The following is a 16,379-nucleotide window of genomic DNA, read 5'->3' on the forward strand; positions in this document are numbered from 1 at the left end:
TCACTTCAAAAGGTAACTAAAATGCAGTTCTTTAGTCAAACAGCTACCACTACAGCTATTGTCTTTTACACAGCAAGACAATAAAACTATACACTGATGTAGCAAGAAACTAGGAGCTTGAGTGAAACCCTTAATAGCAGTTGTACATAGGAAGCTCCAGTACAGAGATGTGGTATAATGGGCTGGCACTAAACAAGATAAATAAGCAGTATCAGCATCCCCCCTTTAACTGAAATGATACATCTGAATTCATTGAAAATAATTAAAAATAAAAATGCAAGAGCTTAAAGATTTTAGATACTTTAGCTTACAAAATCATAAAATGGTTTGGGTTAGAAGGAATCTTAAAGATTATCTAGTTCCAGCCCCCTTGCCAAGGGCAGAGACACCTCCCAGACACCAGATGTGACCCCATACAGAATTAATGTACTTACACTGTTCATATTGCCAATGCAAAAGTTTCATCAATTAGAAACAAGCATTTTACAGAACTACATATACAATGTTTGCTGTATTAGGAATAAATTAAAAGAACTGAATCAAAGACGTGAAAAAGTAAGCAACAAAATCAAGGTTTAAAGATTTTTTCTTTCCCTCTACCAAAAGCAAAACACCTTTTTAGAGCATTTTCAGCTACAGTATAATGAGATCTGATCTTTCTACTTAATGGAAGAAAAAAAAAATTTATATTCTAAAAGACACGCATATTTGTTATCTCCTTTACCCTTACTATCAACCCATTTCCAAACTCTTTTAACCCATAATGCCAAATCACACTGATTGTCAAAAAACATTCAACTGAAGTCCCTTCCTCAAACGGAAGCAGAGGCAGGTCCTCAGACCTGTTTCTCCTCCCTCGTTCCCTCTTACAGTTTGTTTTTTTTTTTTTTTAAAATGAACAAGAATCATATTAACGATAGGCTGCGTTGATTACCACCACTTCAGCCTTTCAGAAGCAAACCTGTTTGGATCCACTGGTAATCTGTAGAAACTTTATCTCTATTGAATTTACTCTCAAAGCACAGTAGCAGAAGACCAAGGAAAATATATTTTTAAAATTTCTTTATCTAATCTTGTTGGAATGTAAGAAGTTTTAATATCACAGAAAAGGCTTCTACCTTTAATCTCAAGGTAGAATGAGCACTTCCAAAGGAATACTGACACAATTTGTAAAATATTCAGCTTTGTAGGATTAAAAACAGATTCCTATTAGGGATTAGGAAACTCTCCTGGGGCTACATCCAGCCTGAGTTCTTTCAACTTGTCTTTTTCATTGGAAGGCTTCAATCTCAGACAAACAAAAAACAAGTTCCAGTGATTGACTGAAATAATACAATACAAAGTACTAGTCAGTTTAACTACTCAGTCCAAATTTATGCTTCACTAAGGGTGTAAGACTTGATAAGCTTTCTGGACATAAGAACTGAAAAACTGGCAAAACATAGAAGTCTCACCTGACTGAAGACAACCTTGAACAGAAGCAGTCTGGGGAGGCCTTGGACACTGCTAATGGAAAGCCTCCAACCAAAAGGAACCACAGCTGCCAAAGAAGGAAAAAGCAGCTCCAATCCAGGTTCCCTATCCTTTTGTTCTAATAGTGGTTCCAGACACCATTTAAGGCCTTTCAGAAGAAGAGATTCAAAAGCTAACACAGGTAAGCAGAATATCTCAAAGTGCATGGAATGGACAAAACCAGCTTCTATTCCTCTGATACAAGTGAGCTTATTTCAGCCTGTTACTTTTCTAAACTACACTGAAACATTCCTCCATCAGATTTCTCACCAATATAGACACCAAGAGAGACAAGTGTCAGGCTTTCTCCTTCCATCAGTCTTCCATTAGGTGGATAATCTTACAATCATTACCTCCTCCATCTAATGACAGACTTGGAGGAATAAAGGCTTTGTTTTGTTCCAAGCCTATGAAGGCTTTAACTTGAGATTGGATGATAACATATTCAAAGGAGAAAGATTACTAAATCCAAGAGTATATCTAGCAGACTTCTGCTTTCTTAATTTCTCTCAAGACTGCCCCAACGTAAAAACTTTTACCCTCTCATCACAGTCTCTGGTCATTTGTTGTTTTTGGCACCACGCACAATCCACATTTATGAAGCAGTGGGTAAAATGCTGGTTGTATGATCTACTAGTATCAGAAAAATCACAAGCAGTCATCTTAGATCTTAGCACTGAGGGGCTCACTGTTACTACATGAAGATCAGTAAAAGCCCAAAAAGAAACAGGCATGTTACAACTTGGCACCATCTACCTGTCCACCATTCTATAAATGGAACAACAGTGGCCTTGGAAGGTTTTTAACCAAGCACTTTGAGACATCATGACGTTGCGTATACATCCAAAAGTACAGGAACACAAATCTTCCAGGAAAAAGATTATTTCAGGAACACAGGTTGAGCATCAGTAAATCTGAACCCCCTTTTCTCTCTCTATAATTCCACTTCCTGAAGTTTAAGTGGACAATTGTTTTTTATCTAAATCCTTTTAAAAGTTGGCATTTTGACAGAAGCTCACAGTTATCACATTTTATTCACTTTATTCTGCAGAACATAAATGTTCAAAATTTTAGATGCTCTTGCAACCAAAAGCACAAATTATTTTTTTATTCCTCTTACTACTTCAGATCTGAATCACTGCATAAGGTAATATTTCTGGCTTCACAGATCAATTAGTTTAGTGCAATTGACTTCATGCTGTGCTCAAAAAACACCCAAATCACCAGCATGTATTTCTCAAAGACATCCCAATATTCATATGCTCTATGACCATGTATTTTACTTGATGGCAGCACTTTGAGAGCAGCTATGACACCATGATTTGGAACATCAAGTACTTAGAACAGTGCTTCAAATCCTTTCTGATGTTCTGGAACATAAAAGGTAAGGAATTCCCAGGTTTCACAGGAAAAGTATATTCTCATGCACGATCCTAATGCCACTGAGGCCATCCATAGCAACATATCAAAGAAAGGAGTTTTTAGAATGTCATTCAGTAAACAAAAGACCATGGAAGACCAGATGAAGGTATACCTGGGTGGACTCTAAAAGAGTAAAAGTTATTAAGCCATGAAGTCTTAACTGCCCAAACCCATATGATTATGTTTTTGCAGTCTGAATCTCTGTACATAGTCAAAAAGTATGCATAGAACAGTCAGACTGTTCAGAATTCAAATCATTGATGTACTTAATTCAGCTCCCAACAAGCTAAATTACAAACATTACTGTTCCACAATGAGTGACATCAGTTATTCTGGAGCCAGTAGGTAAACACTGCAAAGAATAACTCTTATGCAGACAGAGGTGCCTCCAGTCTGTCTCATATAATGGCACAGCAGATCCAAATTACAAACAGAACATAAAAGGGCATAAACTGTATTTCTGTCTAACCTGGACATCACTAGGCAAAAGAATTTTATGGCTTTGTCTGCTGGATTCTATCTAAACTCTAAAGATAAAGTGTCACAAAACCGTAAAAGGAAAAAAGGTGAATGACCATGTAACATCACTACAAAAGGTCAGCATGCTTTATGAAGGGAAAAAAGCATCCTTCCCATAAATGACCAGTACAGAATAGACTCAGCACCAATAACTCTATTCAGAAGACAGACCACTTAGTGTGGTTTTTGCATTTAATTGAAAACGTCGATATATAAAAATTCGAGCTCTTCAATATTTATTACAGTAGTAGTTCTTGACACAGTACATGGACACCTTTCCGACTGTATACAGAAACATTAAAACAGTCTGTAGCATGAAAGATCCTAGGACCTAAAACAGGAAGGACAGATAAGGATACCAGGGGCCTTCCCAAAGCTGGCACTAGAAGCAAAAAAAAAAAAAAAAAAAAAAAAAAAAATTGTTCCAGGGACTTCAACTAGATTTCAAAACCTTATTTACTGAAGGTGAAGTGTTTCAATGAATTATGTTGCTCCATATTTAATTTTGCAGAAATGACCTAAACTCAATAATGAAAACTCATCGTGGGCCTCATCCTTTACAAGGTAGTGCTCAAGGCAAATCTTACACTCCTGCACAAGTAAGTACATTGGGGATGCAAAATAAAAATAACTGACTACAGCCAGCTGCCTTTTGTTGGACACTTGGTAACTTTTGGTAATTTTTTGATTTTATTGTCTATGAATCAAGTAGAAAGCAATCCAATCTCTTCATTTTGTGGAAGACGTGTACTGGCTTCTCCATTGCTTTCATTTTTGGAAAGCACAGCAGAGAACTGTTGAAGTGACCTAATCTCTCCTAATATCACACAACATGTCAGATAAACAGCGTATTTTCCTCTACAATACTCTTAGAGCAAAAGTTTACCAGAGAGAAAATGAAACAAATTACAGGGGCCAAACAAACAGGTTTTTCTGGAGTAATAAATAGCTTTATAGTCGTATTAATTAAGCATGTAATTTCTAAATCAAAACACTTCTGGGTTTTGTTTGCCAGAACACGAGATCCACCCAAATGTCCAGCTGCTGTGTATGTAAAAGTCAGTCACAACATGTGTAACTCTTCACAACCTCATGGGATGTGTGGGAAATATTGCTTAAGTCACCAAAAACAACCATTTGAATAAAACACCACCTGCTTTTTGTATTATTGTGGTTCAACTTAAAAGTACCAGAATGTTATTTTTTAAGATTCATCACATTATATTCACAACTCATTCAGTTTATTACCATCCTTTGTATTATGGACAAAATAAAAATGCAACAAAAGACAGAATACTCAGAAACACCCTCAAGCACTCCCAAAACTAAGATTCTTTTAAACAGTTAGCTAACTGTTAAAAAACTGAGTAAAAAAGGCTTCTCCCCAAAGATGGTGGGACAGCATATTTTAGACAAACCTTGCCAACAGGAACATTCTTAACATCTTCCACAAACACAACTTCCCTCAGAGACCACTGCTCTTCATTCACTTTCTCCTCCTCTTTTGGGGCAGGAGTAGATCGTCGTCGCTCTGAGACAAGAGAGTTATAATTAAAGAAAATAACTTGAAATATTTAATCAAAGCATCAAAATGCAGTGTTTAGTAAACACCAAACCTTTACCTCATCAAGGTTATGAACAGTCAAATCTAGAAATTACCAAGAGGCTAACAACAATCTGACTTGTTAGATTGCTACATCAGAGCAACCTAAGGGCATACTATGCCACTCTCAAGTTTTTCTATGAAATAAGCACTAATAACAACCATCTGATAAAAAAAAGCAATTCTTAGGACATTTAAGCAAAATAATTAGAATACAAGAAATTGTTTTGGCAGGGCTCAGATATTCATTAAGTAGACAGGCTGGCACTGTAACACCTTCCATTCAGCCCTGCTACAGTGCTTTATATATCATCCTTACTAAAAGTCCGCTTGTCCACGACATATGAATTTTTGGTAAGCATCTAGGAAAGTAGCAAATGAGGCAGAAAATTGCTATTTGTGCTAACAGCAACTGCCATACAGTTATATTTGCTGCAAAGACATGATATCTGAACAGTAACTGTAGTACACTCAGGATCAAGTTTAAATACATAACATGGCTAAATTAACACCGACAAGAACCTTTAATCTCCTATACTGAGTTTATAGAATAATTAATATTATCAACACATTTAATGAAGCTAAAGTACAAAATTCTAAGCTAACTTCAGTTAACTTCAGACACTAGTTCAAAATCCAAAGCAAAGTTATAATCAGTGAAAAACTACAGCTGAAAGAAGAAGAAATCAGCAGCAAGACTCCACTAGTAAAACTGGTTAGTACTGCAGGTCTGAGCATACAAGATTCTCAGTCACTGAATGAGGCCATTTGACTCTCTAGATGAATGCTTCTTAGAGCTGCTGTACATTAACAACTAGAAGAAATGTGAGCAGAGAAAACATTTCTTCGTAAGACAGCATTGTAACTAACCCTTTATAAATGTATAGGTTTAAATGAAGAAAAAAATGCTTAATAGGTCAGTTACATGAATCCTAATGCAAGCTTTTAAGTTTTTAAGTACAACCTGTACTATAAACCTTCTCTCACTGCTTTTGTGTGTTAGTAAAGAATGTCTAGTTTTACACATTCCATGTAAGAGATGATGAACTACTGCTTTATGCACTGAAGTTCACCTGCAAGACAAGGTGTGCAAGAACAGCTTAACCTTAAAAGGAATTTTCCAAAACATGTTGAACTACTGGTCTCTAAAAAAACTCACTATCACACTGCAATTAACAAACAACTTTATATTCAGAGCTCCTCATGATCACCGCCTGAAAGATACTTTGATTCTGAGCACTGTTATGCTTTCTTAGATATGCCTTTCCTCAAGTAGTCACTGCTTATATTAATACATTTAAATTTAACACTGACTAGTCACTGATTATCTAACCTCTATTACAAAAGTTTTTACATATATCACAGTTCAGACAAACACAATTCTGCAATTGCTGCAAAGTGCCTTTTATGAAAACTTCATATCTATATATTTGTGTTATTATGAGCTACATGTTACTTACTATACGGCATTGATGCACTGCTTGCTATTGAAGATGCATCACTACAAGTGGAAGCTGGGGATGGCGGAGGACCCATCTCAGTTTTCACTGGCTCCTGTTTGCTTTCAGGTCTAGAATAACAGGTATTACTTAGGTGTTACTTAGAATAAAGAAAGAAAAAGGTGAAATCTTTTCTGTGACAACAGACAAAGTGACCATCCTAACTGAAACATGTAAATGGCAATGGCCGCCCAATGGTTTCTTTTCCAGACTATGGAGGGGCCGAAACCAGTCTCTAAACACCATAAAGAAGGGCCTGAAAACAGTTAGTTCCATAACAAAACCACTTTCAGTTATTCAAATATGAAATCCTGCAAACTTTATAAATCACTGCAGGAAAGTCTTCATTTAATATTCCTTCTGCGTTTCATATTTCTGTAAGGAAACGGTTCCACACAACTGAGATGCCCTTCCTGCAAGTGAGCATTTCTGCAAGTTTAGCAGAGCTTACAAGAAAGCTGGAATCTTATACAGAAGGTAAAAGGTTCAAACTTATAAAAACCTGACCCTCCTTCTCAATTTTTAATCAATCACCAATTGAAGACAATATCAAATGAACGTTCCATGTGTTCGCATGCGTGCTTTCACCACTCACTTTGCCTCAGTAGTTTTGCTGGCTTTCTCCATGCTTTTCAAGCTCTCAGGTGACCGAAGTTGAAATCGACAGCTGTCGTTCATGTTCCAAACAGATTCCATTAACACACCCACTTTAGGAATTCCAGCACTGATTGAAAAAGCAACTGCTCCAGCATGATAGAGGGGGTTATTTCTTAAACAGACCTACAGACAGAAATATTTATGAGAACAATGTGGTATACTGAGGGAAATCATAAACACATGCATTTTCTTAGTGACATATGGAGTGGTCAAGAAAGGAAAAAAAAAAAATGGAACTAGATGAAGAAAGTCAGTATGATATACTATGCACTTTGTGCAGCTGAATGCAACAGCTTTATGATTACAGCTGTTTAACATATAGTATCCTGATGCTCAACCACAAGAGGTACAAGTCAACAACTGACACTCATCCCAGAGTTGATCAGAATGGCTTGGGAACCAAAAGAAATGTGAAGGAGTCATTTTGTCTGGTACTAGTTCTAATACTAATCACGAGAAGGATCCTACACCTCTGTATCAGCTATTAACCTGTTTGGTAAAGGCTTCAAACCAAAGACCTATCACGCTGCATAAATAAATCAAACTCAGACTCTGACATTGAAGGCATTAAAATGCCAAATCATTTACAAAGCCACGTGCTCTACTGAGAATATTTCTGTACTTATTTTCTCTCAAAGTACAGAACCAGTACCTAATCAAAACCAGAAGTACTCTGTACCAGTACAGCTTCTTCCTCCATGTTTACGTCAATAATCACATTTGTAAAAACACCACCACTAATAAGACACATTTACTTACAGTTATGTAATTGAAACATATAAAAATGCCACTTGTGACATTTGCACTTGCCTGGGTTCCAACAGTTATATTTGGCATAGAGGAGATACCAGCACTAGACTTCGGCTTTTTATTTTTTGCTCTGGCCTTTTCAAGCATTTTCTTCCTTTGGCTGAAAGGAACTACACCCCTGTGGAAAAATGCATATTACTTTAAAAACGGCTATGGAAGAAACTTTGAGCTGTTTATTCTTTCTGTTTAAGGTAGTCATGATCAAAAATACAAGTCTGTGCCATCTTCTCTAAAATCTCAAAGCACTATAGAAATGACAACTTCTATATTCCCCTCCACCTTCCAGTTTCATCTCAGGTGGCCAGTTTATTAGTAGGAGGAATAGGGAGAGCACATAGGATATGTCACTGCCAAACGGCTCTCCCTCTAGTCCAGAATGCTGCAAAACCTCTGTTACAGATGGCACACTCCAGTCACAGCTCCCAAGCTGTGGGTTGTCCCCCTCAACCTGAGGATATATTTCACATAACTAGTGATAATTCCCAGAGTTAGTAGCCATTGGGAACAGGATAAATTTTTGGTTGTAATTCTAAAAGCTTCACTTTCTCTCTGGGGACATGCTGGAGTCTAGGACTCTTATGACAGACTCAAGCTGCAAGGGGTGGGGTGGGGTGGGGGAAGGACACTTGTTTTGTAATTGGATCCACTCGGTTTAGCTGAAAATAATACCCATGTACAGTTAGGCATGCTTACTATTTTGACACCTTATGTTTTAGTCAGCGAGTTAGATGCTTCTATTTGAAAATCTCTTTCATGTTAAGTAAAACATGAAAAGCATCAGTCCTATGCAACACTGGAAACTGAAATCCTGTCTAGTGTACTACAGAACACTGTAACTAAGAACACAGATAGCAACAGAAGCTTCTGTCTACCTCAGGTTGATTAACCTAAACTCCCCACTACTGACATTTAACTCTGCCCAGAAATAACATGTTGGTTAATAAATACTTTCAAAGACTACATATAGATGTTAATAATTCTTTCTATATATTTTACTGACTATTCTAAAAGCAGTGAAGATGGCAGGTTCTAACAACTAGGTATCTCCAATGTTATGGCTTAGTAGTTTCTATACTAAGAGCAATTACTGTACATGAGGTGTATCAGCTGTGACAGAACATAAGGGCCAAGAAACAGAGCTGTAATTCTGAGATTTGGGGCTAGAAGTTAGAATTGAACATGTCTGTGTTTAAATTTACAACCCTACATACAGGTCTACTTAAATATTTTCTGGAGTTATTAGAACTTAATGAGAAAGTTGTTTCCTAGGATCAATTTTCCATGCTCTGATTTCCAACTCATCATCATGTAATAACAATAAGCTTCAGAGGAAGTATCTGATGTTATTTCTCTCTTCTTTAAGATTTGGGCCACAAACTAACACAAAATTTTCTATCAGAATCTGACAGAGAATGTGGACATGGTTAAGTCTGATCCATATTTATAATCTGAAAAAAAGGCCTGAAAGGCATGAAGAAGATTATTCTGGTACTGTGTAGTACTCATATCTGAATGTTAAAGCATTTATACATATCTCCTAAAAGGAAAACCTTGTTCTAATAAGGATGTTATAAATGGATACAAAAGCTTTAGGCATTAAAGAAGATAATAAATACACTTAAAGGGAACCTAAGCTCAAATGCAGAGTTACAGAACTCAGAAGAACTGTGGTTCAGTAGTTTTGCAGTGCCTCTGGGAGCCAAGGGCATGAAGGCGTGCACAGCTGTAAAACACCACAGTATTCACTTACCACCAATACAAGTTATTCTCTAGTTGGGCACACGTATAAAGAGCACAACAATGCAGAGAAACAATCCGCTCTCCCTGAAGCTCTGAGTATGTCTGTGCAGTGTGTTCTAACTTAGAAGCTACAGAGCTTAAAGTTTCATCTACCCATGTAGCAACCTAAGGGAAAAACAGAATAGAAAATGCAGGGAGGAAAAAACAAGGAGAAAGAAAAGTTGCACCTTAGTTGCACTAATGTAACACTAAATGTAACATTTACTGGTTTTGAAAAAAAATAAACAACAAAGCAAAAAACAACCAAGACAAAAACAAATTATGCCCTTTGTGATTTTATCTCACACCACCTTTTCTCTCCTCAGAAAAGAGCTTCCCAGGGTGGTTTTGTTTTTCCCCTCTATTTCCAGTTCCCAAGAAAAATAAAATAAGATTTTAAAAAATGCAGTTGTCAAAAAAAAAAAAAAATACTGCAACAAGAGCATACACTTTACCAAATCTGTTTTACATTCAACCTTAACTGGGCAGAAAAGCATATTTAGATAATTCACTTTACAGCACTGAAAGTTTCAATGTCCTTACTTTGTCTAGTAAATATGTACAGAACTTTAACAAGCTGCTCTATTCTTAAACCAGTGTCATTTTATACAATAACAGCAAAAGTCAAAAAGTTCAGCTAATCAGGCAAAACAGGCATCTTCTCACTCTTTCAGCTATATATGTGCTGGATTGTTTATTTTAATATCTTTTTGCATTTTTACAGAACACCACTTGGGTTTCTGTTTTGTTTTCATATCTATATAGAAGAAAAGAAGTGGAATGAACAAAGTACTTTCTAGTACTGACGAAGCTGAAGAATCAACTTCTCCGTAATATACTGTAACTGGAAAAAAAAACAGCTTTGTCAAATTCAGCAACCAGCACACATCTCATACCTTGTTATTCTCAGTGGCAACAGTTGCTCTAATACTATTTGCAGAAAGAAGCACTATCTTTTCATTGGTTAATCCCAAGAACATGGCTCGTGGATGATGTAGCGAAGGATTCTTTGGAAACAAAAAAATATTTTAGATATCCAAAGCATATAAATTATTCTGAGGGTAAGCAATTAAAGATGTACAGTACCTGTGCATTTCTGTAAGGCTCTGATTCACTCCACTTCCATTGATAGAGTTCCCCTTTACTGCTAACAGCCACAAGCTCAGAATACAGAGCTCCAATAGAAATAAACTTTGTTCCATCCTACAAATACAGAAATACAAAGTCTGAGGCAGCAATATTACAAATACATATATGCAAAATCATGAGTAACTGTTTGTTTTGTTGGTTTTTGTTTTGTTTTGTTTTTTCCCAGAGTTTCCATGAATGTGGAATTTGAAAATAAAGACATATCCAGCTTCTTTCAAGCTTAGCACACCCTCAAACACAACACAGACAAAAAAGCACTATTGCTTCTGACAGACTGAGGGAAGAAAGGAATCAATACTGTTTTCCTGAAGCTCAGCAGTAACATACACATGGCAATTAACTTGGGCAGTTTATTAAGAGCTTTCATGGTATCTTAAGAAGATACACAGCTCAAATAAAGATGGGAAGATCTCTTGACTCGGGGATTTTAAAAAAAAAAAAAAGTTTCCCTCTAAAATTCTGGCTTTTCAAAACAAATCAAAAAGCAACATAATTCTACTTACATAATTCAAGGGTATGAGTGCACCCTTGAATAACCTGGGATTCAGTACATCTCTTACCAATAGCTCAAAATGTTTACCAGTATTTTGGGAAAGAGGAGAAAGAAGGCAGCAGGCAGGGATAGAAGCAACTACAAGCATTTCTCTTGTATACATGCTGTCACGTGGCAATGTAGACTAACAGTAGTACAGTCCAATAATGTCTGAACTACCAGAAGAATCCATTCATTGACTTGAAGTCTTGAGCAGTTGATTTCATTTTTATGACAGAGAAAACTTATTACCTATGCAACATGTCTCACCACCATTAGTCTCAGACTGGGTGAAACTGATGCATTTGGGAACACTATCAGCTTTCCAAAAGTCTCATCCATTCCCTTTAGGTCAGCACTTTACCTCCCATAAACACATCCTCATCATGGACCACTACAGTCCTGTCTCAAATGCTAAACATCAAAACAAAAAAAAGTGAAGGAAAAAATGTTTGCAAACAAGACTGGTTATTTTGTTGTGATTCCTTGTGTACTTTAATTTCTACCCTAGATTACTGTCTTTTCCATTAACATTTCAATATCTCCCTTCCAACTTCTAAAACGGAAGAAACATCTGAACAGGCCTCTGAGCTAAATCTTCCCCAGGATTTATCTTGAATTTCTGATGGAAAATATCAACAAAACTTCACAGAGGGGGTATAGCAAGGAAGATGCAGAACAATTTCTTAGAAACGTTCAGCTGAAGAGAGGATGAAAAGTTTAACTACTTTTGAATAAAGATGAAAGGCCAGTAAGACACCTTCATTTAACTGGAAGCTAGGGTTTATATTAGTGCATATGCAAACAGGTATCTTGGAAGAAATTTGATATATTTAAATTGAACAAGCATGCAATTACATATCACAACAAGTAATATAGATGCCAAACAAAAGACTGCAATAATTGTCCTAGGGCAGAATCTGCTTGGTTTGCAAATAAAAAACCTCATACAAGAAAAAAAAAAGAATACCCTAATTTAGTTACTAAGTTTCAGGGTCAGAGAGAAGAATGGAGCTAACATGAAAAACATTCCCGACATAGTAAAAAAAAAAAACACAGAACAAAAACCACAACAGTAATAATGGCCATAGCAATGTTACCAAAACACAGCAGTGCAAATAAAAAAGGTAAGTTAGTATTTCCAATCAAAACTACATTTATTCTTTGATGCTAAAACCCCTTAAATCTCCCTCTACCCAAGCTAGATGACTCTCCCACTCTACCATTAAGACAAAGCAAGGGGGACAAAAGCTGCCAATTTTTACTGACACAGAAGTTCAGCATCACTATCTGAAAAAAATGAAAGCACACTTTGGACATAAAAAGTCTGGTTGTGAGAGCAGCTATTAGACCAACATTATTTTCAGGTATCTTCATTTCTCAGTTTGAATGCTCAAATGAAGATGACAGCAGCTAAAAGTAAGCTGCTATAAGCAGAAACAAGACTCTAAATTCACCTCCCTCTTCAAGCTCACTATCTATATCTATCCTAAAAGAAAAAAACAGACATAGGAAAAGAAAGAGTGATATATCAAATTAGCAACCTCACAGATACTGCAGACAGAAATGGGTTCCCATTTCAGGAAAAAGACAACCTATGTCCATAAAATTTAGTTTAATAAAAAACATCACTTCTCTTCCTGTGATTTTTTTTTTTTTTTTTATTTGTTTGGCAAATTTGGGTTTGGTAATTTCCCCAAGCATCTAGGTAATTAATAAGAAAATGACTACAGATAACCAATTAGCAACATATAGCTGGTGTTCCTACTATTTTCGTACCTCATGAGGGAATTACTTCTTGCCTTGAAAATGGAATTAGGATTACAAAGAAAACCAGCTAATCAAAGCCAAAGGAATTCTGAATAGGCAACCAATACTCATTCAAGTTATTGGTCAACTCAAAATACTTCCACCATAATTGTTTCAATGCCTGATCCACTCAAATGATCTCCGGGAATAGTAATGCTAATTAAAAAAAAAAAGTTTTCTTCCTGAAAGATAGTTTAAACCGGTTCATGAGATTCCTATTGCCTATTGAATGATTTGAGCACCTAAGTTAAAAAAAAAAAAAAAAAAGAAAAACCAACAAACCTTATGATCTACAGCAGTGGCTTCCAAACGTATGGAGAAGAAATTAAAACAGTAACAACAGAATTACAGCTGTAAGAGTGTAACTATTTATCATTTTCCTAAGTGCATAAACAATATGCCTTATTTCACAAACTGAGATGTGATAGTCATAAAGGAAACACAGGGTATTTATTTGGAAAAAAATAAACAGATGTAATGCACAGCATGCAAACAAAATAGCAAAAAAAATTTCAGTACCTTATCCGGCCACCACTGCAAGTCTTCTCCTAAGGAGACAGGACTTTGAACAGGTGTATTCTTCTTGTCCAGGTTTGGTTCTCCTTCCTTACTTGTAGAGCCTCTTTCATTATCAAATGAGGCTCCATCAAGCCACCTTCGTTCACGCAAACGTAAAACGGACTCACGTTCACGCAACAGCTCAGAGTCTCTCTCTAAGGGAAGAAGGAGAACTGGTATGCAATTGGGTCACACCAGTGGGATAAAAGTAAGCCACTCTCTAGTAAAGACCCTTCAGGATGCAACTAACAGCAGTTAAATCTACTCACAAAGATTAAAAATAAAGTCCTGACATGCAACATTCAATATATTAATCCTTTCAAAATATAAGCACTTTAGAATTACTAAACATAAAAATAAGCTAGAAATAAAGAAGTCTTACAGTTTTGTGTACTATAAAAATAGGCTAATGCATTTTCACTTAAATCATAAGAGGCCAATACATTTAACATCATAATTTATAGTACAATATGCAGAGTTTTGTAGTATTGTTTTAGCAATGTGGTTAACAGCAACAAAAAACCCTAAGTCTGTACAGTCTGTTAGATATCTTTACGCAAACCAAAAAAAGAGTATTTATTAGAGAGTTTCATAACTTTCAAAAAAAAAAACCAACAGTAATTTGAAAAGGTTAAGGAAAGCAAGCATCAAAAAAAGCTCTCATAAGTTTGATAATCCAACCCCTTTTGTTTAAAGCAACATTCCATAGGACTGGATTTAATAAATGAAAGTGTATCTGTTTTGAGTAGATCAAATGAAAACTTTTCAAGAGTCAGACAAGTTTTAAAAAGGATCCTTGCAGGAAAATGTTCCTTACCAAAATGCTTCCCCTCCAATTGGCCTATAAACTGTCTAAAGCCAGTACTCTGCAGTTCGCTCATGCAGATAAATTTTTTAAATCAGGTAATCAAACTAACTTTCCAAGAGTCAACTATGCATGGAAAATAAGGATTATAAAATTCGTGGTAACGTCTTATATAGAATAACCTCAGGAAAGGAAAAAAAAGGAGGAATTTAGAAGGAGTGATGTCAGATGCTGAATATTCGTACATGCACATAATGCACTTAATCTATTAAGTACTTCACTTATGCTCACAAAAATCAACTGGAATTACATATAATAGTGTGGTCATCTCATACATCGTAGTTTCAACAAATTATGCCAAGTCTTGGGTCTTTTGCTGTATTAGACAAGTGGGAAAGTTTTTACATAAGCCAAACACAACAGCTTGTCTTACAGATGTATTTCATAAAGTACTGTACTTATTTCTAGGAAACATCGCACTGACCCCAACTAATAATTTTGTAACAGGAACTTACATGTTCAGTGATTAATAGACTAAAATATGTTCATGAAAGGCAACAAAACGGTACTAAACAAACAATCACAGCAGAGGTTGGATTAACAGTTTGGAAATACTCTAGGCATTTGCACAACAGTTTCAAAAAGATAGGAAATTGCTGCATGGTCTGTTACAAGTCCTTTAAGTGTAATATGCTTTTTAAAAAAAAAAAAAAAAAAACACTTAACACTGCTCAAAGCAATTTTTTCTCCTCAGCTGCCAAAAGTTCTCCTTATCCACCTACAAATATGCTTCCAAAAAAAAGTAGAATTCAAGCTTCTCCCTCCTTAGTATCGAAAGTTCCTTATTCCACAGAAATAACTTCTGCCATGGAACAATTAAATTAAGGAAATGTGAAGAACAGTGAACAAAGAGCAATCCAAAAGAAAGGGGGGAAGGGGGGAAGAAAAAAAAAAAGGGGGGAAAAAAGAAAATATTAAGAATGCTGCATATCATCGTTACTCAATTTTGAGCATAATAAAATATTTGTAATGCAATCTCTGTATTAGTAGGCACTTACACTACAGTTTAAAATAAACTTAACATGCAAAAATTTTATAACACCTTGCAACACCAATGATCAACAATTAGATTTAAAGTACATAACTATCAAGGTTCTTGCAGAACTTACCTGCTAATATTCAGAATTCATTAATAATTTTGATAATGAGTAACAGTCTATTTGTCCACTCTATATTTGACAACATATCACAATCTACTTTCGCATTAAATCGGAATCTAAACCACCACTGTGTACTATCACTAGCTTTTTCCACAGCAAACTACTTATTACAAAGAAAAAAGGTGCAAAATTACCTCTGGATGAGCCTAGCCTGGAAAGTGATGAGCGCCGAAAGGATGGATAACCAAAGTAACTAATATCTTCTGAAAACATAGCATCAGCATCAATAATGACACTTGGGTGAGCAGAATGTATGTCAGCATCCAGAAGAGACATAAGATCCTCTATAAGAGGAGACAAGGGTCTTAAGTGAATAAGCAGCTACTTAAAACATCAGCTAGAGAGACCATCAACTAAATAAATATCAAAACAACAAAAAAAAAAAAATCTACCTATTAATTGAATTTCTGCTCTTCAGATTCACCAGTGCAAACTCATGTGTCTCCTACGCAACCACATTTACAATCAAGCTTGGTGGACTAGTGAACAAAAACAGTTTCCCTAC

General features: G+C 35.9%; 1 protein-coding gene across 1 annotated transcript in view; it reads right to left on the reverse strand.

The window, feature by feature from the left end:
* Nucleotides 1–16,165, reverse strand: part of LOC103774693 (E3 ubiquitin-protein ligase UBR5-like) — a 29,865-nt gene extending 13,700 nt beyond the window's left edge. The window contains exons 1-9 of the mRNA XM_008942115.1: nucleotides 16,009–16,165; nucleotides 13,811–14,004; nucleotides 10,888–11,004; nucleotides 10,698–10,808; nucleotides 9,773–9,927; nucleotides 8,023–8,140; nucleotides 7,151–7,335; nucleotides 6,517–6,626; nucleotides 4,872–4,984 (exon numbers count right to left, since the gene is read on the reverse strand). Coding sequence (XP_008940363.1) covers nucleotides 4,872–4,984; nucleotides 6,517–6,626; nucleotides 7,151–7,335; nucleotides 8,023–8,140; nucleotides 9,773–9,927; nucleotides 10,698–10,808; nucleotides 10,888–11,004; nucleotides 13,811–14,004; nucleotides 16,009–16,150 — 1,245 coding nt within the window. The 5' untranslated portion in view covers nucleotides 16,151–16,165. The remainder of the gene's footprint in view (nucleotides 1–4,871; nucleotides 4,985–6,516; nucleotides 6,627–7,150; nucleotides 7,336–8,022; nucleotides 8,141–9,772; nucleotides 9,928–10,697; nucleotides 10,809–10,887; nucleotides 11,005–13,810; nucleotides 14,005–16,008) is intronic.
* Nucleotides 16,166–16,379: the final 214 nt, after the last annotated feature.

The sequence above is a fragment of the Merops nubicus genome, unplaced genomic scaffold (assembly GCF_000691845.1).
Source record: "Merops nubicus isolate BGI_N331 unplaced genomic scaffold, ASM69184v1 scaffold3946, whole genome shotgun sequence".
In the NCBI taxonomy this organism is placed as follows: domain Eukaryota; kingdom Metazoa; phylum Chordata; class Aves; order Coraciiformes; family Meropidae; genus Merops; species Merops nubicus.